The sequence below is a fragment of the Schistocerca gregaria genome, chromosome 1, assembly GCF_023897955.1.
Source record: "Schistocerca gregaria isolate iqSchGreg1 chromosome 1, iqSchGreg1.2, whole genome shotgun sequence".
Taxonomy (NCBI): Eukaryota; Metazoa; Arthropoda; class Insecta; order Orthoptera; family Acrididae; genus Schistocerca; species Schistocerca gregaria.
In genome coordinates this window covers 519,903,029-519,929,276 of record NC_064920.1, presented here as the reverse complement: position 1 = coordinate 519,929,276, position 26,248 = coordinate 519,903,029, and the positions used below count along the sequence as shown (strand labels likewise).

The following is a 26,248-nucleotide window of genomic DNA, read 5'->3' as shown; positions in this document are numbered from 1 at the left end:
AAAACTTTCTTCCTGCTATTTTTTCAAAAATTGGAATTTTTAAGACAGTTGATTCTTGCAAACCAGAAAACAGCAAACAGTCATTCATAATAAATAATGTCTATTTACACATATAGTGCCATCACCAGTTTCAAACCAAAAGGATCATCTTCAGATGACTGTCCTCATTTTTATTACATTTGTCATTGCTTTCATTGGTTGTTGGGTAAAACCTAATGCAAATAAGAAGAAATATAATATAAATGTAAAAAGTCATCTGACAATGAACCTGTTGGCTCAAGAATGGTAACAGTACTATTTGTGTAAAAGTTTGCTTTGCTAACAATGGCTAGTTATCATTTTCTGTTTTGTAAGAATCAAAAATTTTTTAGTGGCATCTACAACCAGTTTATTTCTTGGTGTGGCACTTATAATGTTCTTAATAAAGTATATACTTTCTAATTTGTCACATTATTTTTTGTAGCAGAGTGGATAGCAGCATAACTTTGTGGTATCAGAAGACCTTCTCAACTTTATAGGTACAAATCAATTATGTACAAATAGAGATACATTGTTTCTTCATTCACCTGACATATAATGAACTTTGTAATTCTTCAATTTCTCCCAGTATAATTCATGGTGAAATAGTTCGTGGGTGAATGGCTGGCTGTCAGAATTGATTGGGCCCAACATTATGACAAGTGACTATGTGGGTATCATCATGTGAACTGTTGAAATGACTGCCTTGGAGATGGCACTGGTCTTTCACACCTCTCCTATCCTCCTCCCATTCTATGTGTTTTCTGTGCTCAAGGATGGACATGCACTGAGCATCTCCTCCCCCTATGTGCCAGGAACATGTTGCTCCAGATTGTACTCAAGAACATGTGCCAGCAGTGTCTTTACCATTGTTTCACTTGCCTCTGTACTCAGTGCATTGTGGGATATCTCCAGACTTAGTACATTCCTGCAGTGTGCCCACCCACCCTTGAGCAAGGACTGTGCATGGAGAGGTGAGAGAGGTAGGAGGAGATAAAAGCTCACCATCAGCTTCTAGACAGTAAGCTTACCAACCCACCTGATTCATCCACTGTGGTCATTTGCCAAAATAGAAAGATGGTTTGAAAAGTTCTCAGAATCACCATGAGAAGTCAGCACTAACGTAACGAGTTGTTCACGTGGTATTCATTGGACTTTTGTCTGTAAGCGTGTGCCACGTCAGTGATCATGGAAGAGAGCTGTGGTGGTGATGTGGCTCTGTTGTTGTTCCCATGTAGTGATTTGTGAAGATGGAAAAAAACAAGATTCAAGCAATGATTAAGAACTTCGTAAAGAAAGGGATAAAAGCAAAGGACATTCATGCTGATTTCCAGTATACACTGGGGGACTCGGTTCCTTCATATTCAACTTTTGTCAAGTGGACAAATTAATTTAAAATTGGTTGGGGGGGGGGGGGGCGCTTAGATGATGATCCACACAGTGGTTGGTCGAGATGTGTCACTACTCCAGAAATCATTGCAAAAGTGCACAAAATGGTCGTGGAGGATCACTGATTGAAAGTGTGTGAAATTGCCCATGGTTGCCAGATGTCATCTGAAAGGGTATATCACATTTTAACTGAAGAATTAGGAATGAAAAAATTACCAGCAAGATGGGTGCTGTGACTCTTAATGCTGGATCAATGTGTGCCCGCACACATGCGCCATCACCATGGCAAAATTACTCAAAGTAAGGTACAAATTATTGCCACACCCACCTTATTCACCTGACATGGCTCCATCAGAATTCTATCTCTTCCCAAAACTGAAAATTTGCTTGGCAAATGAAGATTCCCTTCAAATGAAGAATTGATAGCCGGAGTTGACAACTATTTTGCAGGCTTGGAGGGAAATCATTTTCAAGATGGGATTAAGGCACTGCAACATCGTTGGGCTAAGTGCATTAATATGCAAGGAGAATACATTGAAAATTAAAAAAAAAGTTTCAGTGATGTAAGTACTTTTTTTCTATTCTGTTCTGAGAACTTTTCAAACCACCCCCCGTATTGTGCCTGTTGGACACTGACACCCATCTGTCCACCTATGAACTGTTTCATAATGATGAACTTTGTCTTCTGCATACTATCAGATTGCTTCAAATGACATTAAATAGTGATTAATAAATGTTGAATATTTGTCAAAATAATGAAAACTACATTGACTGGGTAGTGCACCAAAAACATTTACACTTACTGCTACATAAATTTTATATATGGCATTTCCTTAATTAAATATAATTGAAATTTAAGTCTATTACAACACAAATCAATTGTCACGTTGTTACATTACACAGATCTATTTAGTCCTCCCACCATTTGACCAACCAGTAGAGCCTTAGCGTTTTGTTTGTTTCATGAAATTGTGCAGCAGAGAATAATTAATAGCGTCCATCCTCCCTAGAGGTTGCATTGGAATGGCTTGATACAGCAACAGCAAAGGTGTAGCAGGGCTAGTTAGTGATCACAGCCAGAGATTCTGGTGCCATATGCATGTGGCTTGGTCTGCTGACTCCAAATGCATGGAAGTTTAGACCTTACAATGAAATGAACACCCTTAGCTGCTTACAGGCATTGACATACGTCAACGGGGACAGATGAAAATGTGTGCCCTGACCGGGACTCGAACTCGGGATCTCCTGCTTACATGGCAGGGGCTCTATCCCTCTGAACCAACGAGGACACAGAGGATAGTGCGACTGCAGGGATTTATCTCTGGCATGCCTCCTGCAAAACCCACATTCTCAACATATCGTCCCTCACTACATTCGTAGTGCCCCTTGCCCATTATACTCATTACTCGCAGCGTGTTGCCAATTCCCGTAATAGTTCGGGCACGGTTTGTCATTTGCACAGAAGAAGAAGATGGTAAAGTGGCCAGTGAGCCTTAACTATATATGTACTAAGATGGTACCTGTTCTTTCGGACATGTCCAAAAGAACAGATACCATCTTAGTTATATATATATTAAAAACAAAGATTCCAAGACTTACCAAGCGGGAAAGCGCCGGCAGACAGGCACATGAACAAAACACACAAACACACACACTAAGATGGTACCTGTTCTTTCGGACATGTCCAAAAGAACAGATACCATCTTAGTTATATATATATTAAAAACAAAGATTCCAAGACTTACCAAGCGGGAAAGCGCCGGCAGACAGGCACATGAACAAAACACACAAACACACACACAGAATTACGAGCTTTCGCAACTGGCAGTTGCTTCGTCAGGAAAGAGGGAAGGAGAGCTTTCATTTTTCCCTCTCCTTCCCTCTTTCCTGACGAAGCAACTGCCAGTTGCGAAAGCTCGTAATTCTGTGTGTGTGTGTTTGTGTGTTTTGTTCATGTGCCTGTCTGCCGGCGCTTTCCTGCTTGGTAAGTCTTGGAATCTTTGTTTTTAATATATTTTTCCCATGTGGAAGTTTCTTTCTGTTTTATTTACATCATATATATATATATATATATATATATATATATATATATATATATATATATATATATATATATATATATATATATAGTTTAGACCTTCCCAATAGTTATGTTGACAGTGCTGATTGGATGCAGCATGGGTGGAGGTGATACCACTGCAGATTTGAAGGCTGTGATAAGGGCCTGGTACTGTGGCTGTGAGATTTCAGAAAAGCAAGGTTAAAATCATGACATTGTCTGGTTGCCTAGCCACAATTGGTTGCCAAGACAGATTAGATATATATCTTTTAGAACATAACAAATATATGTGCCAGAAACTTTGCTTCAAAGTGACATCTGGAACCCACTACTGGTATAGATACATATGTGAACATAAATATTTGAGGTAGATGAAGATGTGAACATAAACATTTGAGGTAGATGAAGATGTAAACATAAACATTTGAGGCTGTATAGAACAAAATTTTTTTGTGAGACCTTTTTTGCAGTACCAGATGGAACAACTCTTTAAGATTTCTGTGTCTGTATCCAGGATCTGAGTAGAGCTTTAGCAGCAGTCTGGGGTGATACAGAAAATGCTGATATAAATAATAAGAGCTTCTTCAACAGAAGCCATTTCCATAGTTTTTCACATTTGTGTTTTGTAGATCTAGGTAGAATGTTTATTCCTACAGATGCTCAGAAAAATCGAGGAAAGAAATAGACATAAACAGTATGTGGAAAACCCTTAGTTGTACCATGAACATTGGCACCAGAACTGATGTTGTAAAGGCTGTATTGGGAAAATTTGAGAGGGCATTCATGACCAAGAGCTTACACTGATCCTAGAAATGACCCCATAAAATCAATGTGGACAGTCTCATGGGGCTTCCAATGTTGGCCAATATGGATAGCATGGTGGAGGAGCTGACTGGCTGTAGACACAGAAAATGTAATATCATTGATGATGACGCCTAGCTGGTAAATGTAATACCTGTTTAATAATTTTATTCTTGACATACTCTAGTATGCAGGTGTTGGAAGATTTGTGGATGGAAGCTGTTGTAGATAACTGCTCTGCACTGGGAATTCCTGTTGACAGAAAGATGATTCCATGCACAATAATAGCAGATTAAAAAGGTATGTGGCATTGGAGTGGTGCCAGAGGACAGGTGTTCCTGCAATCCCTGCTGAAAATATTGGAGCAGCATTATTTATAGCCTTGGCCAATTTGTATGACATATGTGGGAACTCCTGCAGTGTTTGGTTAAAAAGTTCTCATTTAACTTGTCACATCAAATCTGGATTAAATCGCAAGTTTTGAGTGATTGCCTGATTGTTGGTGTCCGGGGCTTAGTCTGACTTAATGTTGCTGCTGAGGTTTTCATTTTTATTTTCAGAGAACAGCATCTCATTGGCAAATAGTAAGGTCGCCTTCTCTACCCACCATTGCTTTCACTTTCTCCACTCATGTCAGGTGTTAAATAATATGAAGTCTTCCTCCATGATCTTTGAAAAGTGCATGCTTTCTTGTATTGCTAACTGCATATACCATGTTTCTAGGGAACTTGCTATAATATACTCTTTTTTTCACTGCTTCCTTAATCACAGAGTTCCAGTAATTTCTAACATCAGCCAAAATTCTCATGTGTCCAAACATAATCTTATGTTTCTTCATTGACTGTGCTTGGCCATTACTGATTTTTCAAAATCTCAGTGCTTAAGGTGACATAGATGTTCAACACAGCAATCCGCAGTAGTCCAAATTGACTGCCCCGCATAACTACTGTCATACTCACAAGAAATATTATAATACCTGGTATTATCAGTCCAATATTATCTTTAATAGGTTGCAGTCTTTTAATTTTTCTGTGTGGCTGGAAGACTGGTTTCATTGCTTGCTGGTTTAAGACCCTGCCTATCTCTCTCACTGTTACTCCACATAAAGGAAGTATCATTATTTGTTGGTCTTGTCCAAATTGAACAGCGTCAAGTCTAACGTGCTGCTTCCTGAGTGGGAAGGCTTGCCAGTCCCTGGCATGAATCTGCCTCGTGGATTAATGTCAAAGCTGGTGTGCCATCCAGCCTCTGGATGGTTTTAAGGCAGTTTTCCATCTACCACAGTGAATGTGGGTTGGTTCCCCTTATTCCACCTCAGCTTCACTGTGTCAGCGATTGCTGCGCAAACACCATTTCCACATATGCATACACCATAATTACTCTACCACACAAACATTTGTGGTTACACTCATGTGGTATGAGACATTCCTGGATGGGGGGGGGTCTACTGGGGGCCAAACCACACAGTAACCCTGGGTTCAGTGTGGGGCGGTGGTGGGGTGGGTGGTGGGTGGACTGTTGTGGCCTGTTGTGGAGTTGTGAACCACCAAGGGCTGCAGCAGGACAAAGCCTCTCCATTGCTTCTAGGTCCCCAGTTTAATACAATACAATACAACAATAGTCTAAGTGTTATCAACTGTGTTGACTTAATACCACAAATTCAATATCTATTCCTTTTGAACACCATAATTTAATGATTAATCTTAGAACTCAATTAATTTTTGTGTGTAATATTTTTAGCTCTCTGTGTTAGGTTGTTCAGCATTGTTCTCTTCTGAGCTTGAAATACTTTGTAGCCATATTCTGTGGGATTTTATGGAAATCCTCATAAAGCTTAAATTATATTTCATAGGCATCAAGCTTGGTGACTTATCATTTTGACAGATGAGCTACGGCATCAGTGTTTATATGATGAGTAATTAGCCAGTAGTGAACTGAACAGAATAATGACAGGTACTGATACTAAATACCCATATTTAAGACTTTTCAACTTTTTCTATGGGAGGTTTGTGCATGATCTGAACCAGGTAAACAGAGGTCTGTAATCTGTAAAATTTTCTGGTGCCATAAATTATCACCAAGACCTATTTTATTGACAAGAGAATAATTTGACTGAGCTGATGTGAGGAGATTTAAAGTGAAGCAATCAGTTGTTCAACACTATCTGGGGTTTTCTGCCATATCCCATTCTGTGAAGTGTGTGTTGCTAACCTAACATGTATATGGTGCCACTGAGTGCCTGATTCTGTCTGTAAATATTAGGAATTGTTTTTCAGCATGCTTGAGAACACAAAAACTAGGCTACTTTGTTCTGCAATTGATTTAAAGTGTGAATGATATGTACAGAATGGAAGATGCATCTCCAGAATCCCTTCTCAAAAATGAACTTGAGTTCTTCAGTGTTGGTTGATGCCATTTAGTGATTTATTGCCTCATCCTGGTATATTCTGGTTCTTAATCCCTCCTTTTTTGGGATATGATTCAAATATTTGATGCTGACTTATAGAGCCTCACTGATTAGTGACTACTTTATTTGCTTAATTTTTATTTGGAGCCATTACACTGAAGTATTTGCCACAATGTCTGTAGGTTGTTTGGATGTGGCTCCATCACAGCCCCAGTGTCAGTAATGTCACTGCTTCAAGTGTAAGTTGGTTATATTGGCAGATATTGTTTTATGTATTGAGCACCGTTATACTTTCGTCTTCCTTGTCTAGAGATAACTGCAGGTAGACCTCAGCAAAGAAAACTATGGAGAAGTTTTGGCTTCCAGACAGTTTTGTCATATCTTCCCAGGCCAAGAAGTAGGAAGAGTATGAAGATCAGCGGTGCTCTTGTAATTTATACATACATATAAAGACTTTCATGGATTCCTACTGACTGGTGGGAATATGAACAAGCAACTAAAGACACTGGCATTATAATATGCTGATTTTGAATGTATTTGAATCTGTTTTCAGGTCCTCTCAAAAGAAAAGTGATAGAGGTTGGTCCTTGAAAAAAAAGTGGGAAAACTAATGACTTCTGTGTAATGTGAGTGAAATAATTGTTTGAAAAGTCTAAACATAATTTAAAAATAGATTCTGAAAATCTGTGAAACAGACATGCTGGAACACAAAAATATGTCCATAATCAAGCAATGAATGATCCTAACAGCAAGCCAACAATAAGAATGCAGTATTGGTGAGCTTAGACTTATTCACATCAGAGGCAAAGAAGAATGGCAGAACATCTTTTAACCCTATCTAGTCATCATAGGCATGGCCAATGTGGTACATTGTTGGATGTGCCATTGGTAATGTAGTGAAGTGTTTACAGATGGTGCCATGTGTATTGCTTTGGCTGTATTCTTGTAGGTGTTATTGTTACTTTGTGGGATTACTGAAATGTTCAAATCAAGCACTTAGTGGTCTTCTACTTATTATTTGCTTGAATCACCATCAGATATGAATATGAGCTGCAATGGGCAGACAGCTGAAGTGATTCAAGCAGTGCCATGAGTAAGCAGTCTGCAGCTCCATCACTGACAATGGTAATGATATATGGCTTGGGCTACACATCTGCTAACTAGCTGTGCCTAAAAGACTGTCTAGTACTTCTTTCATCCAATACTGCATTTAGGTTTATGGTCTTCAGCACTGCCCATTCATGAACTATAGTAGTACTGCCTGGATTCTGGTACATGATTTCCTTTGATTGTCTGTTACATGATTATTGACAAATTTTAACATTCCTTAGAGTATCAAATAATTTGAGAACTTCAAAATGACTTTGCACTGACAGGACTTACTAATTATATGTTAGCACATAAAAGATTCTTTTTATTGGTTCTGTAATGTTAATGTTGGTCTCAAAACTGAAGTAGCTCTAAGACAGTTTATGTGTAAACCTTTTGGGTATAAATAATGTGTTATAAACAAGATGAAAATGAATGAATACCAGGACATCTACGAGCACTGTGGAGCTTCCATTTCCTGATGTACAATATAAACTGATACTGATGCATGATGTTCATTATTGCTGTCATTTAGCACACAATTTATGTATTTGTTTGTAAGGAACACTTGCTTTTAATTGTAGAAGCTCAATGTATGAGGAAATCTGGAGTTTTTCCCACTACTTCAATAGATAAATTATGTGATGGTTGCTAGTCTAAAATTCTAATGATCCTTTAAGAAGGAAAGGCAGCACTATAGTGCTTATGTAACAGACTTGATGCAATGAAATTGATGACAGTTCAAATGCGAAAATGTGGAATGCATTCACTCTTTCCCACATTCCCTAATATGTGACACTTTTGTTGTCATTGTTGCTGTTGCTGAGGTTTGAGTTCTGGCCCTTAAACTAGCTAATCTGGTGTTAGTAGTGCTCCTTAAAATATCCCAAGAACATGAAATCATAGCAGTGGTGCAGTGATAAGATAAGGAATTGGCTGTAACTAGTATGGAAAAAGTCTGTCAAATGAGCAAACATGTATTCAGCAAACTGTCTTGTGAGAAGTATATATGATTTCAGATGAATCCATAAAACCAAAAAATACGGTTTATCCATAGGCATGAAGACCCGGGGGGCAGGGTAGATGTGTCCTCCTTACCCCCCCCCCCCTCCCCCTGCTCCACCCACCCCCTCCATCTCCATCTCCATCCTCCCAAAATTTTTTGAGAAGCAAAAGACACAGTTCAACAAACAACAAATATATCCTAGCTTAACTAATTACACGTACTATAAGCTCTTGTGCAGTAAGAATTAATGGTTAGCACTTTTTTAAACTTGTTTCAGTAATCAAACTAACACAGTATTCAAAATAGAAAGAAACTTCCACATGGGAAAAATATATTAAAAACAAAGATTCCAAGTCTTACCAAGCGGGAAAGCGCCAGCAGACAGGCACAATGAACAAAACACACAAACACACACACAGAATTACTAGCTTTCACAAATGATGGTTGCTTCTTCAGGAAGGAGAGGGAAAGACGAAAGGATGTGGGTTTTAAGGGAGAGGGTAAGGAGTCATTCCAATCCCGGGAGTGGAAAGACTTCCCTTAGGGGGAAAAAAAGGACATGTGTACACTCGCACACACACACACACACAAACACATATCCATCCTCACATACACAGACACAAGCAGACATATTTAAAGGCAAAGAGTATTTATAAATTTAAATTTTTATTACATACCTTATCATACTCAGTAATTGCAAAATATCTTTTAATCCAGGCTTAAATTGGCATGCTGTAGGAGCTTTAAGTGCCATTGAAACTAGGGATTAAGACAACCAGAATGCTCCAAAAATTTTTATAGGTCTTAATTTTTTCACCTCTATGCAACGAGATCTTCCATTTAGACCACCTTGTGACCTATATCCTATATATTGAGTCTCAACTGACCCTGCCCCCTCGCGGTTCTAGGCGCGCAGTCCGGAACCGTGGGACTGCTACGGTCGCAGGTTCGAATCCTGCTTCGGGCATGGATGTGTGTGATGTCTTTAGGTTAGTTAGGTTTAAGTAGTTCTAAGTTCTAGGGGACTAATGACCACAGCAGTTGAGTCCCATAGTGCTCAGAGCCATTTGAACCATTTGATCCTGCCCCCCAGAATAGACCTTTAATTTTTACAAATTTAATATTTCACAAAACTGAACAATTGTGTTACATTGCATTTAAAACAGTTACACACCTTTGCCGTCTTTCCACATCCAAGAATCTCCTTCAGTGAGATCAGAAATTATTAATATAATACAGTCTGGGATACAGAGATCACCAATAAATCTGATACATCTCCAACTAAAACATTTATTGCGTGTTAGTTTGTAGTATAATATAAGAGCAACAGAAATGTAATCAGATGTCTGCCTCATTTGTTGCAGTTTATCCTTTATCCATGGGGATTCACAAAAAACTTACCACATAATGCTGATGAGTTGGTAAGTTACAAAAAATATATTTTCTATTTTTAATCCATAATTTGGTACATCAAAATACCTGCATAAAATGAATTTAAATGACAAGAAACATAAACTTTGAACATGAGATATGGTGATTTAAAAAACAGATTTATGCAGAAATAATTGTAGCATCAAGTCCAATGGAAACTATAAGGTGTACTTTTTCTAGTGCATAACAGCTTTGAAATAGTGAACACACAGAAGGCTAGGTAAACAGTGCACTATGAGACAGAGTACTAAAGTTTTGAGGTTTTATTCTCAGCCAGGAGTTAAATTTTAGAGGAGCAAGTAGTATATGAAAAGAGAAATGGGAGTTAGCCTGATAAAAGTAAAGTATATCCAGAGATGAAACAATGAGGGAAGTGAATTAAAATTTACTGGTAGACGAAAACTATGTACTAGATCCAGCCTCTGTCTATAAACCTTTCTTTTGATAGGCAATCCTCTTACCTGATGAGCTATCCAAACCTGATGTGATATTAACATTACAGCATCCATCTACCCTATAACTATAAAGTGTGACTCACCTAAAACTGCACTGCAGATATTACAAATTAGAAAATGCTGTTGACTTGTGGTTTTCACAGAATAGATTGGTAGTCAGGAGCTCGTAGTGTTCACCTATCAACAGATTATAATAATGCTTAGAAAGTGTATTTTTGTGCAAATGTACACTGTTTTAAATGGAACAATGCCTATTGACATTAACAAACTACAAGTAGGTAAATTAGAATGTCAGTGATGCTTTTTTGCATGATTCTAGTGTGGGTCATTTACAAGATAACATATACTGCAGAGTTTTGTCACTGACAATTGTACAATATCTTATGTAGCACACAAATACATACACTAATTATGTGGATTCTGACACGTAGTAAGACAATTGACCATCACAGGTTGTGTTCAAAATGACCACAGGCAGTGGCAATACACATGTCCTGTCTGGTATGGAACAACTGCTACATACAGGCTAGCATTTCAGCAGAGATAGCAAGCAGCAGTGATATGTCAGTGTATATCATCACGTATAGTTGATATGTTATTGTAGACAGTGTCTTTCAGCTTTAGACACAGAAAAAGTCTACAGGCATCAAATCCGCAAAATGGGCTGGCCAAGACACAAGTCCACGACATCAAATCAAGTGATTGGTAAACAATTTGTGAAGACATATTGTAGTACTTTGTGCACTATGGGATGGAAAGGTGTCATGTTGGTACCATAGATTCCTCCTCATCTACCGAGGACCATCTTGTAGCATCTGTGAAAGATGGTCTGTTATAGTTCACATCATGTTGGAAGGCAGCCCTATTGTCAGCTGTTCTGCACATCTCCCACCATTAACTGGAAGCATCCAGTAAGATTCACTCTCTTTTTGAGCTTCTAGCCACAAGTTACAAACTGGAGCGTGAGAATCTCTCTCCTACATCTGCTCTGTTCCCATATTTTGCGACAATGCAGTTTCATTCACAGAGTGACTGAATTATACTTTCAGATGTCAATGTTACTTTTTTGTAGCAGTATAACTGTAAATGTGTATCTGTAAACTTTTTAGTGTGATTTCCAAATGCAAATGTCATGTGACAGCAATAAAAGTGAAGTTCTTCACAAGCAACTTTAATGAAATTGTGTGCCATTGGAGTACTGTATTAGTTTTGTGATGGGATTCATGATTTCCTGTCAGAAAGATCACCGTATGTAGTAACTGATGGAAAATTGTCAAGTGAAACAGAAGTGATATCTGGCATTTGCAAGGAAGTATTATAGGTGCTCCTCTGTTCCTGATCTAACAAACGATTTAGGAGACAATCCGAGCAGCCCTCTTAGAGTGTTTGCAGACTATACTGTGATTGACTGTCTTATAAAGCCATCAGAGATAAAAAAAAAATTAGAAAAGGACAGGCAAGATATGTTTATGGTGAGAAAAGTGGCAATTGACTCTAAATAATGAAAAGTCTGAAGTGATCCACATGAGTACTAAAATGAAACCACTAAATTCGGGTACAGGATAAAACACATGATTCGAAAAGCTGTAAATTCAACTGAATACTTATGAGTTACAATTTTGAATGACTTAAAATGCAACTATTGTATGGATAATATTGTGTGGAAAGCAAACAGAAGACTGTGATTTATTGGTATAACACTTAGCAAATGTGACAAGTCTACTAAAGAGACTACTTACACTATGCTTTTTTTTCCTCTTCTGGAGTAGTGCTGTCAGGTGTGGGACCCACAGCTGATAGGATTGATCAAAAAAGTTTAAAGGAGGGCAGTTTATTTCCTATTTTAGCCAAATAGGGGAGAGACTGCCATGGACATGATACATTAATTGGGCTGGTAATCATCAAAGCAAAGAGGTTTTTTGTTGTCGCATGATCTTCTCATGAAATTTCAGTCTCCAGCTTTCTCCTCAGAGTGTGAAAAATACTTTGTCAGTGCCCACCTAATAATATAAGAGAAATTGGAGCTCACATGGAAAGATTGTAGTGCTCTTGTTTTCGGTGTGCTGTTCAAGTAAGAAGAGAAATAGATTGAAGGTGGTTCTTTGAACGCTCTGCCAGGCATTTAATTGTGAACTGCAGAGTAATCATGTAGATATAATGTGGATGCTTCACAAGCAGTTGAGGTGGTTTATGTCCCACATTTATAACTTCTTCAAATGTGTCTCTGGAAATGATCCTTCTATTTTTCACTTTTTGAAGAATCAAGAACAAAAGGGCAGGAGCACATGTCAGCAAGAAACTGTATGGAGAATAGTAAACAAAAGTGTCAGAGTTGAAAAAACCTGAGAAAAATTGTTTTCTTGTGGTCTGAAAATCATCGAAATCACGAGAAACCTGTAACAGAAGTAGCTGATTTTGACAATGATGTTTTAAAGTGCTCTGTGTTTGAAATGTATATAAAAAGGGAATACCCAACATCACAAAAACTTGTTACAACTATGCCTGAGCACATTGGCTTCAGAAGTAGCACTTCATCAGTGCAAAGAATTTTAAAATATATTGGTTTCAAATATGTTAAGATGAGAGTTTTTAATTGAAAGAAGCGACATAGAAGCAGCACAAACCACTTCCATTATAGAGATCCCTGATACAAGAGGAAGAGGTAGTTCTATGTATATCACTTAGATGAAACATGGGTGAATCAGAATCATTCCATTAATATCAGCTGGAAAATCAGTGATGGTACTGACCATTTTAAGGTTCCCTTTATGAAAAGGTTCTTGGATACTTGTTCTGTATGCTGGCTCTTTTTCTCATTTGGCTCCTGAGACTAAACTTGTATTTAGGTGTAATGAAAACCATTCGGAAATGAATGCTGTTACTTTCAAGAAGTGATTCACTGAATAATTCTTGCCCTACCTAGCTTCACAGTCAGTTATTCTAATTACTGTGCCAGTTAACATTTGGGTGTTACAGAGAAATTACCAAGTATGAGCACCAGGGAACCCTGACATATTACTGTCAGTATAATCTGATAGAATAGACTGCATTGGAACACTGTGTGTGTTACACTGAACAGTTTCAGAAATAAGACTTTGATAAGGAAGTGAAGATGAATAAAAGCCTTGAATGCGTCATCCTAAATTTACAATTAATGATGATGTAAATAAAATAGAAAGAAACTTCCACATGGGAAAAATATATTAAAAACAAAGATTCCAAGACTTACCAAGCGGGAAAGCGCCAGCAGACAGGCACAATGAACAAAACACACAAACACACACACAGAATTACTAGCTTTCGCAACCGATGGTTGCTTCTTCAGGAAGGAGAGGGAAAGACGAAAGGATGTGGGTTTTAAGGGAGATGGTAAGGAGTCATTCCAATCCCGGGAGCGGAAAGACTTCCCTTAGGGGGAAAAAAAGGACAGGTGTACACTCGCGCACACACACACATGCACACATATCCATCCGCACATACACAGACACAAGCAGACATATTTAGGCAAAGAGTAAGGGCAGAGACGTCAGTTTCTTTTGAAACTTTTTTCGAAAAATGTTTTTCGAAATTTTCTTGAATTTCCCCACCCTTTAACGTGATCTGGACACAACATAACTACCTAACCTTTGCACCCATTGTTGTTCACCAACCTAAGTTCAGCACAGGATCAACATAGCTCATCTCAAACCAACACTTTTCGACTTTTTTCACACCTTTATCTCTCCCTATATAAATTTCTATTTACTTTCACTTTAACCTCATATTACCCTTTCCACCTTCTAATACCATGTCAACCTCACAACATCCCTACAATGACTCCATTAAATTTTATTTACATTCCCTCCGCAAACATGCCTTCACTCTAGCCAGATTACGCTCCCATATTTTATTTACTCAGGCTTGTCTGATATTTGGCATTACTCCCAAAGGCCTCACACTTAAAGTTCCCATCTCTGGCTGCAATCCTTCTTTCCATCAGTCCTTATACCAGTTCCAAACAGCACAATCCATAGCCCTCACCCGCCTAATCCTTCACCTATACATCGACTTGGCCAATGAACACACCCATCAACTCCTATCCCAAATCAAAGTCCTCAATCTGTCCTCTCCCACATCCACACCGGCTGTACATAGCATCCTCCTACAGACCAACCGCAAATTAGAACAGCATGCCACCCTCCACCTCAAAAAACTATCCAATCTCCTGGTTTCCCACCTCCGGAAAGGCAACTCACTCACCCTCCACAACCTTTCCAACAAACCTCAACCTCCTCTCATTGCACACAGACCCAGTCTCTCCCATCTACTGAATCTCCCACTTCCAGCTCCAGTCCCCCCAACACCTCAAAATTCTAGTCAACACAATCTGGAACCACAACACCCCAATTCAGTAGTTAACCTTTCCTCCAAACCCCTCTCCCAATCCGAAACCTCTGTCCTCTCCAAAGGCCTCACCTTCAGCCCCACTCCCAGGTTCAACCAAACTGCCCTTGTCAAAGATTTACTGTCCTACACTCATAGTCTCTGCTGGATATATCACTTTCCACGAAGAAAAATAATCCTGATCCCACTCCTAATGATCCAACTTCCCAAGACACTATCCAAATTGAACCCTGCCTGCAACAGTTCCGTCCTCCATCACAGCAGGACCCACCTCCTCTTCCTCAAAATCACCCTCTCCAAACCTTCCAGGAATTTCACACTTCCAGTCTTGCCTCTCAATCTTTCTTGAAAAACCTTAATCCTACTCCCAACATCACCACAGCCGAAACCCAGGCTATCCGTGATCTGAAAGGTGACCGATCCATCATCATTCTTCCGGCTGACAAGGGTTCTACGACCGTGGTACTTGATCATCGGGAGTATGTGGCTGAGGGACTGCGTCAGCTTTCAGACAACTCTACATACAAAGTTTGCCAAGGTAATCCCATTCCTGAGGTCCAGGCGGAGCTTCAAGGAATCCTCAGAACCTTAAGCCCCCTACAAAACCTCCTGACCCCACCGACACCTCGCACTCCTACCTTCTACCTACTTCCTAAAGTTCACAAACCCAAACATCCTGGCCGTCCCATTGTAGCTGGTTACCAAGCCCCCACAGAACGTATCTCTGCCTACGTAGATCAACACCTTCAAACCATTACATGCAGTCTCCCATCCTTCATCAAAGACACCAACCACTTTCTCACATGGCTGGAATCCGTACCCAGTCTGTTACCCCTGGAAACCATCCTTGTAACCATCGATGCCACTTCCCTATACACGAATATCCTGCACGTCCAGGGCCTCGCTGCAATGGAGCACTTCCTTTCACGCCGATCACCTGCCACCCTACCTAAAACCTCTTTCCTCGTCACCTTAGCCAGCTTCATCCTGGCCCACAACTTCTTCACTTTTGAAGGCCAGACATACCAACAATTAAAGGGAACAGCCTTGGGTACCAGGATGGCACCCTCATATGCCAACCTATTTATGGGTCGCTTAGAGGAAGCCTTCTTGGTTACCCAAGCCTGCCAACCCAAAGTTTGGTACAGATTTATTGATGACATCTTCATGATCTGGACTCACAGTGAAGAACAACTCCAGAATTTCCTCTCCAACCTCAACTCCTTTGGTTCCATCAGATTCACCTGGTCCTATTCCAAATCCCATGCCACTTTCCTAGACGTTGACCTCCATCTGTCCAATGGCCAGCTTCACACATCCGTCCACATCAAACCCACCAACAAGCAACAGTACCTCCATTATGACAGCTGCCACCCATTCCATATCAAACGGTCCCTTCCCTACAGCCTAGGCCTTCGTGGCAAACGAATCTGCTCCAGTCCTGAATCCCTCGACCATTACACCAACAACCTGAAAACAGCTTTCGCATCCCGCAACTACCCTCCCGTCCTGGTACAGAAGCAGATAACCAGAGCCACCTCCTCATCCCCTCAAACCCAGAACCTCTCACAGAAGAACCCCAAAAGTGCCCCACTTGTGACAGAATACTTCCCGGGACTGGATCAGACCTTGAATGTGGCTCTCCAGCAGGGATACGACTTCCTAAAACCCTGCCCCGAAATGAGATCCATCCTTCATGAAATCCTCCCCACTCCACCAAGAGTGTCTTTCCGCCGTCCACCTAACCTTCGTAACCTCTTGGTTCATCCCTATGAAATCCCCAAACCACCTTCCCTACCCTCTGGCTCCTACCCTTGCAACCGCCCCCGGTGTAAAACCTGTCCTATGCACCCTCCCAACACCACCTACTCCAGTCCTGTAACCCGGAAGGTGTACACGATCAAAGGGAGAGCCACGTGTGAAAGCACCCACGTGATTTACCAACTGACCTGCCTGCACTGTGACGCTTTCTATGTGGGAATGACCAGCAACAAACTGTCCATTCGCATGAATGGACGCAGGCAGACAGTGTTTGTTGGTAATGAGGATCACCCTGTGGCTAAACATGCCTTGGTGCACGGCCAGCACATCTTGGCACAGTGTTACACTGTCTGAGTTATCTGGATACTTCCCACCAACACCAACCTATCCGAACTCCGGGGATGGGAACTCGCCCTTCAGTATATCCTCTCTTCTCGATATCTGCCAGGCCTCAACCTCCGCTAATTTCAAGTTGCCGCCGCTCATACCTCACCTGTCTTTCAACAACTTCTTTGCCTCTGTACTTCCGCCTCGACTGACATCTCTGCCCTTACTCTTTGCCTAAATATGTCTGCTTGTGTCTGTGTATGTGCAGATGGATATGTGTACGTGTGTGTGTGTGCGCGAGTGTACACCTGTTCTTTTTTTCCCCCTAAGGGAAGTCTTTCCGCTCCTGGGATTGGAATGACTCCTTACCCTCTCCCTTAAAACCCACATCCTTTCGTCTTTCCCTCTCCTTCCTGAAGAAGCAACCATCGGTTGCAAAAGCTAGTAATTCTGTGTGTGTGTTTGTGTGTTTTGTTCATTGTGCCTGTCTGCCGGCGCTTTCCCGCTTGGTAAGTCTTGGAATCTTTGTTTTTAATATAAATTTACAATTAGTTAGTTTGGACATGGACTCAGAAAGCAGATGGTATTACAGTGTAGCCTTTGAAACAGAGTAAAGTAATGATCTTCCTTGGTTTTAAAGACTTGTAGTTTAAAAACTTTTTTGTCAACATATCAATTACATACATTATACATGAGAACTTTGTAGCTTTTATTGATTATGAATATGTAACCTGTGAAGTATTCGGACTGTAATGTTCAACACATTGCCCAAGGAGAAGTTAAGTTTTTCCCATACTGTTGTATTACTCATGAGAATGTGGCTGGATATAAATTCGTAAAAACTCCAGTATTTGGAAATACAAACCCTTGTCATTTTTCTGGCATGAATTTGAAAGTACCTTAAAATGAAATGGAGAGTTACGTGTTGAGATGTTGGTGGTTTTTGATGTTATCAGTCAGTATTCCATTGAGTTATTCACAGAAGATGGTTAATTGTTACCTTGTTCAATAGATCATAAATGTGTTCTCCCTCTGTAGTGTCAAATGTGTTAGTTTAAACTCATTAGGCCTGCTGACATAAAAAAATACAGCAACACACTCATTATCTTTATGATAGTCTTTCGCACTAGTTTTTGCTACCAGTAACTCTTTTATACATACAGTGTTTTACACTGAACTGCAGTAAAGCACACCAACATATGTGCATTATACATATTTAGAAAATTATATGGACTAGAAGCAGTTGTCAAATGAATAAAATGATTTTTGTTTGAGTTTGAAGTTTATTTGTTTATGTATTAAATTTTTACTTAGAATATAATCCAAATTGCAATAAATGGCAATTATTGCAACTATTTTCAATACTGTTGTTGTTAGACAATTATTGTTTTGAGAAAAATTGTAGTTGATGTCTTCACAAAGCTGTATCAGCTGTTCTCACCTTTAATGTCACACAGACAATTGCTGTGGAGCAGTGGACACAACCTCAAGACTCACAAGTAAGATTTCTCTCATGTAGACGAATGATCAATATCAGTTTTAAAAGTATTATTCCCTCACAGATTTGAAGGTATAATACAATGTACCGAAGGAAAATGAACATGATTGTTGTCCACAACAATGCAGTTCAGCAACACGGACTCCGATTGCCAACTCTCTGCTGCCCTGCATGCACAAACCTCATCCCCTCCATGTTTTCCTATAGCTCGTCCTATATGTGCAGAAGCACCATCCTGCATGAAATGGGCTATAGGGGGCTGTGATACTTATGTGCATTCAGTGTTCTATCTCTGAAAAATAGACCTATACGCTGATGGTTCACTATTCCATACCTTAAATTTACACTCCATGGAAAGTAATGTTCCCCCTAACAGAGCCACCAGGGACTGTCAATTGGCCAACAGTGAATGTTCGGGCCCTTTACCTGGCCATGATTGGTAAATGTGACTTCATCACTAAATAAGACACAGATATATCTGGAGAATCTTGTTATAATGCCCATGTATACAAGTTAACATTATTCTCATAAATGTTTTCTTGCTGTTCTTAATGGGGGCAGATGTGATGGGGATGGAACCTATGTTAATGGAGAATGTGCAGGATACTTGCCTGAGTCATGCCACTTCCTCATGTGACTGCACAGAGCTAACATGTGGATCAGCTGTACCATCAGCTATAACATCACTTGCTTCCATCTGTTATGTTGTGCAGGTGTTACACTATCGCTGTCACATAACTGGTTGAAGAGGTTCCTAAATGATTGCTGAGATGGTTTATGTATATTAGGATATCTTTCCACACACATAGAAGAATGAAGTACATTCTTCCTATGTTCTCCATACATTATGGGCATATGTGCTTTGTCTGCATTAGTAAATCCCATCGTCCACTCAGACCTCCTGCTTGGAATGTCACACACTAACTAACTAGTAAGTCATAATGCACTCAAGGAACAAGCAAACACAATGTAAGCAAATGTAACAACATTGTACCAAGCAACTACACAGACTGAATAGTACAAACAGATGTCAGTGTGGGACTTTTCGAAGTATGATATCTCATAAATGATTTCCATTATAATCCTGCAACAAACACCACTGACATTCTTATTTGCCCTACGTTTAGTCTCTTAATGTCAATAGGCATTGTTCCATCTAAAGAAGTATGTGTTTGCAAAAATAAATACACTTTCTAAGCATTCTTACAATCTTTATTTTGGTTAACAATATGAGCTCATGACTACCAACCCATTCTGTGAAAACCACACATTGATAGCACTTTCTATTTCCATAACATCTGCATTGCAAATTTTAGGTGTTTCACACTATGCACATACTTTGCAAGCCATCGCACAGTGCTACCACTACTAGTTTCCTGTTCCACTTGCCAATAGAGAGAAATCAGCAGGCTATGATGGATTGTCTATCAACACACTGCAAAGATGTATAGCAAAATATCTGATGCCATAATCACAGTGGTAAGTGATTAATTGTATCATGTTGTTTTCCAGATGGTCTAAAGGTAGCACACGTATCCATCATTCATTAGAAAGGTGAGAAAGCTAAAATTGAAAATAACCACCCCATCTCAATCTTACCTGCATTTTCTAAGGTGGTTGAGAAAGTTATTGATACTAGACTAATGACATTCATGAGTCAGTACAACTTAATATTTGAAAATCAAAATGGATTTATGAAAAATAAGTCAACTTCAGTAGCTGCAGCACAATTAATAGACGAAATAATAACTACCATATAGAACAAGGAGTATGTTGGTGGAGTGTTCCTTGATCTAGGGAAAGCTTTCAACTGTGCTAACATCACCATATTACTTGACAAGCTGTGGAACTATCTGTGTATTAGAGGAACTGCCTATGAGTTGATAAAATGATATATGAGGAATAGAAAACAATTTCTCTTGCTTAAAACAAACAGTGTGCCTTTCAAATCCAAAATTATTGCTATCAGATATGGAGTGCCTCAAGGTCGTGCCTTGGGTCCCCCTTCTTTTCTTGATTTGTGTTAATAATGTTAATAATATACAGTATTGTTCTCCTAAAAAAAAAATAAAATAGTATGCAGATGGTACATTAATTGTGTGCAAACACAATGCCTATGATTGTCTCGAGGTGCTGTTCAACAATGTAGCCAATGAAATAGTCAAGTATGTCAATGGAAGCCACCTAAATGTAAGTGCTTTAAAGACTGCAATAATGGAATTTAACACAAGGAAACAAATAGAATCTGGCATGAAATTATCTATAGGAACTGACATTGTAAAAAGGACAAAATGGATATAATTCTTGGAAACAATAATCCAGGACAACCTCAAATGGGATATTTATATAGATTCCTTAGCCTGTAAGCTGTCAAAGAATGTATTTGCCATAAACATGATTAACAATTATTGTAAGGATATGTATGTACTAAAAACACTCCTTATTATGTACTATTCTCTTCAATGACAATGAACATTGTCTTCTCCCCACCAACATGCATTGAAAACACACACACACACACACACACACACACACACACACACGTGCCAGCCCTACACAAACCATTAAATCATCACCTGAGCAAAAAAGGGGAATGATTGATATGTTCAAAATACATGTAAGATGAATATGTGAGTTTCATGACCTCAGACGCAAGGTGCAGCACCTGAAAATGTTCTGAGGAGCAATGGGTACTCCACCACTTGGACTGGAAGTGTCACAAAATCAAATACATTGAGAAGTGACATGTCAGAAGGAAGGGACATCAGCTAGGTATTTCTACCACACATTTCCAGGACGATGGACAGAATCAGCCATAGAGGGTCCAAACATGAAATAAAGACCATTTTCAAACCAATAAAGAAGAGCAAAGTGTGCCTAAGATTGGCAAAGGACAAAAGCAATCCACATGCTCTGTCAGAAAGGTACTGTACATTCCGTACATGTGAAAAAGTGTCCGCTGCCGGTAGCTGAGTGGTCAGTGCAACAGACTAAGGGCCCGGTTTCGATTCCCGGCGGGGTCGGAGATTTTCTCCACTCAGGGACTAGGTGTTGTGTTGTCCTAATCATCATCATTTCATCCCCATCAACGTGCAAGTCACCGAAGTGGCATCAAATCGAAAGACTTGCCCCTGGTGAAAGGTCTACCCTATGGGAGGCTCTAGTCACATGACCTTTTTCTTTATGTGAAAATGTCTGTACAGGAATGACTAGATGATCCATCAACACCAAGATCACTGTACATATATGACACAGAGACTCCCTGAGAGAGACTGACCACATAATAAAATTTGCCGACACAGAAATTCTTGCTGCAGTGAAGAACTACCCCACTCACTTGTTCAGGGAAGCCATAGAAATCCACAAACATGATGGCAGCTTCAATAAGGAAGCACTCACTTATTCAGGGAAGCCATAGAAACCCACAAACATGATGACAGCTTCAGATTCCAGTGCTGCAGCAAATGATAAGCCTCATTGATAGGTTGCAGGCAAACATCAGCATACTACTACAATAGTTTGCTGTTGAATATCTATGAGCAGTTAATACCTAACCACACAGTTCACAGTTCATGCAGAATAATAAGGTATGTGTGACACTACTTCTCAAATAAATTGAACAGACACTACCATTGTTTTAATCCGTGACCTATTTGTGTTACACTAATTCCACTGTTAAAGATGATGCATTGTTGCTACTTGAAAAAGTACATAATTTCCCTCTGAAAATCAGCTGGACCAAAAATTGGGCCTTTATATATCCTCACAATAATAGGTACTGAAACTATACATTTTTCAGTGTTTAAGTTAGAGAAATTACAATTAAAACATAACTCATTCAATTAACTGAATACATCGAAAAATTCCTTCTTTTTAACAGTTTCCTCTACCACTAAAGTTAGGTTAAATTATTTGTTTAAATAAAGAAATTAACAGATATAGTTATACAAACAATACTTTTGACAAACCTGGTAATTATTTTAGAGTTGATTAAGGGCTGAATTTGTTAATACGTTTTCAAATGGAGACAAATACTTTAACAATCCTAGTAGTTCTTCTTCCAAATGTTTATTATTATTACACAATTTATGTTTGTTTATAAGTCATCAATAGAACCTAAGTCATGAAACAGTTGCTGATTTCACCCTATAACAAAGGTATTAACTAGGAATGCTCAAAATATATTAGGAAATACATTACATACACAAAACTAATCACAAAATTAGGCCTGGTGCTATACTCTTTAAGACTGAGTGTCAACCTTTCTCTTTTATGGAAATTCAGATTATGCTCATCTATATTAATGGTAATTAGGCAAAAATAAAAGCAAAATAATTTTAAGGAGGCAGATGGCAAAACAAGAGACGAAGTAAAGAGATCCCATCTTGCTTAGTCACACTCATCGGATGAAGTTTTATCGGAAACATATTTTTTGTTTTTGTTTTGTTTATGTCTCGATATGTTCACATACTGTGAGAATACACTATGGAGATTAGTTTCCAAATAATTAAGAGCAAATGATCTAAAAACAAAACTACATAACTGCCAGTTTATTGTTATTTTTACATTACTATTTTAAATGCAGACAAAACATATGTTACTATTTATATTTTTTGATACGAATATAACAGAAAGAAACATTCCACCTGGGGAAAATATATATCAAAAACAAAGATGCTGTTACTTAACAAATGAGAGAGCGCTGATGGATAGACACAATGAAAAACACACAAACACACACACAAATTTCAAGCTTTTGCAACCCAACATTGCTTCATCAGGAAAGAGGGAAAGAGAGTGAAAGACGAAAGGATGTGAGTTTAAAGGGAGAGGGTAAGGAGTCATTCCAATCATGGGAGTGGAAAGAGTTACCTTTGAAAATGAATGTGGATCAGCTCTATGTGATTGTGAATAAAGCCAAATTCATTGTGCAATGAAAAGATTAGCTTCATGCCTTGTTGCTGAACACCCTGTACCTAATAAATGATATCAAAACTACACACTACAAAAGGCCTTTAGATGGTAACACCACCTTAAAGTTAAGTAAAACTTTTAATTTACTGTGTGATGGTCCCTTTCTTAAAACTGAAATACATTGCTATAAAACAATCAATGTTATTTTTCAATATCATGAAGAAAAAGAACAAGTTTTCTAATTACTATACTAAGGGAAGGGTATCACTAATTGAATGCTGTAAGAGAGGACAGGGTCTAATCCATTCTTACCAATCTATCATTAAAATCAGTAGCCCCTGCTTGCTTAGTCCCTTTTTGGTCAGAGTAATGGAGGAAGTCTTAGTTTTTGTGGATGTCCTATTGTCAGCTCCAAGGCTGAGTTTCTGGACAGATGAGCAGTTGTTACAGGTGACCAAGGTGAATTTGACAGGAGAAGCAGAGACATTTGTTATGTATTATGAAGATTTAATGTGCTGATGTTTGAGGGTCTGGTGGACCACTGTAAGAAGCTTCGGATTTCTTTTGAGCAATTAAATAGAGTATTGTGAAGGCAGAATGTGTCTGTTGAAAGTTTTGTGGATAGAATGTGAAAGATTAATGCAAGTACTTATGAAATGACAGGGAATTATGAATGAGAAAAATTATTCTGCAAGAAGCAGAACATAGGGCTCTAGGTGCATTTCTAAGAGGACTGCCACCTGATATGTTGAGACTGTGTGGGCAGAATTGCCAAAGCACGTAGCTGGTGCCATCAGGGTGGCACAGAACTTGGAGAGATAGACATAGTAATGGAAATATGGGGCAGAAGGAAATCTTATCTGCTGATTTGAGTTGTTATTGATTTGAATGTTCAGGTCACATTCAGAAGGGATGACAACAACCACAGTGTAAAATGTGTGGTCTTGATGGGCATTGTGAGCAGAATTTTAGGTTTAAAGGGAGTGGATGTAGCATTGGTCATTAAACACCAAGTGAAACTCCAAATCTATCAGATGTCATTCCCAGTAAGTTTCAATGCTATGAGGATGTGTACAGAGGCAGTATGTTGCTTAGTTGACATAAAAGACAGTACAGAGCATAAGTTATTATTAGACATAAGGGCTCATATGTCTGTGACAAGGCTAGACCTCTTTGGAAAGAGGTAGTTAAACTCTCCATGATATATGTTATGTGACATTGGGGATAATAATGCAGGGTCACTAAGTTTGACAATGTTAAGTTTTCAGGTAGGAGCAAAGCAGTTCTGGCCAAGTATCGGTTTTGCCCCATGTAGGTGATGAGTACTGCATGACCTCAGGGTTAGATTTCCTATATAAACAACATGCAAAACTGATTTCCAGTAACACATGGCTGAGCTTGGCGAGACATTGGTCCACCTGGGGGAAGCTGTTGTCAATGATGTCCTGTTGCATGGTTCATCTGTCACAAAAGATAAACTAGTTAAATGGCATACAAAGTTATTTAGACTCAGTTTGTGTAATAAAGTGCCACAGGATGCAGGAAAATTAATTTTTGCCAATGTGAGAACAGAACTCCTAGTCAAAAAATCACTTGTTTGTGTGGTAGAACCACTCGAAGACAGTTTGAGCTAGGTAGGAGGTGATGCTTTTTTTTTTTTTTTTTTTTGCTCAGAAGTGTCATACATGTATGGTAAATGTATGGTGGGCAAGTAGAGCTCATCAGTGAATGTGGATAATTTTGGTGCCAATGATACAATTTTGTTGAAAGTGTTGTTAGTGGCCAATTTAGATTTTCTGGACAAGATTTATCTACATAGGTCAAGTTAGGACCTTAAATATAAGCAATCTGCTGATATAATCACATTACTTGTTGGTATGAAACATTTTGTAGGAGTGGAGAGAGTAACAATCAAGAAGCTGTTGTTAGAATTTGAGTATATTTTTAAACCTCAGGGTCACAGGACAAAAATAATGTACTACCAATCACTTACTACAAAATATGGAAGAAATCATTAACCAACAATTGAATGATGGCATCACTGAGGAAAGCATTAGTTTCTGAGTGCACCTGTTATCACTGAGCTGAAAAAATTTTTTTCATGGGAAAAAGAAATGTAGATTCAGCTGTGATTGTTGTTACTTGAATAGTAGGACATTTATAGATACATATCTGATACTGAATATTATGGAGACCCTGGGTAACTTCGGACAATGGATATTAACTAGGAATGGTGCCAGAGGACCAAGCAAAGACTGCATTTACAGTTCCTTGGCATTAGTGCTAGTGTTAGTGAAGGTTGTTTGGTTTAATGGATCCACCAGCCACATTTCAGCTGTTGTTGTATGGAATTTTGAGGAGGTTGAAGCCAAGATAATGTGTGGCATTACGACGGTACTGGGCACTACACATTGAAGTTTGAATAGTTTGGATCAAGCCCCCATGTGCTATGGCATGAAAAAATATATTTTGTTACACTCAGCTTAACTGAGTGGCCCAGAGACGTGGCTGGTCTCAATGTTTGCTTACATTTTTTGTCATTGCGTGTCAGCTCACACCTGTCATAAACTCAGTTTCTAAGCTGAAATAAAATATAACAACACAGTTCAGGCAGGTATTGTGGTGAAATTCAAAATATTGAATCACTTATGTCAATTTATAATTTGAACAGGTAGTTTATTTTTCTTCAATGTATTGAGTAAACACTTAA

At 39.0% G+C, this 26,248-nt stretch overlaps 1 protein-coding gene across 1 annotated transcript in view; it reads left to right on the top strand.

The window, feature by feature from the left end:
• LOC126277674 (carboxypeptidase B-like) overlaps positions 1-26,248 on the top strand; it is a 318,726-nt gene that overhangs the window by 180,816 nt on the left and 111,662 nt on the right. Inside the window, exon 5 of the mRNA XM_049977382.1 lies at positions 10,134-10,190. Within this exon, the coding sequence (XP_049833339.1) occupies positions 10,134-10,190 (57 nt within the window). The remainder of the gene's footprint in view (positions 1-10,133; positions 10,191-26,248) is intronic.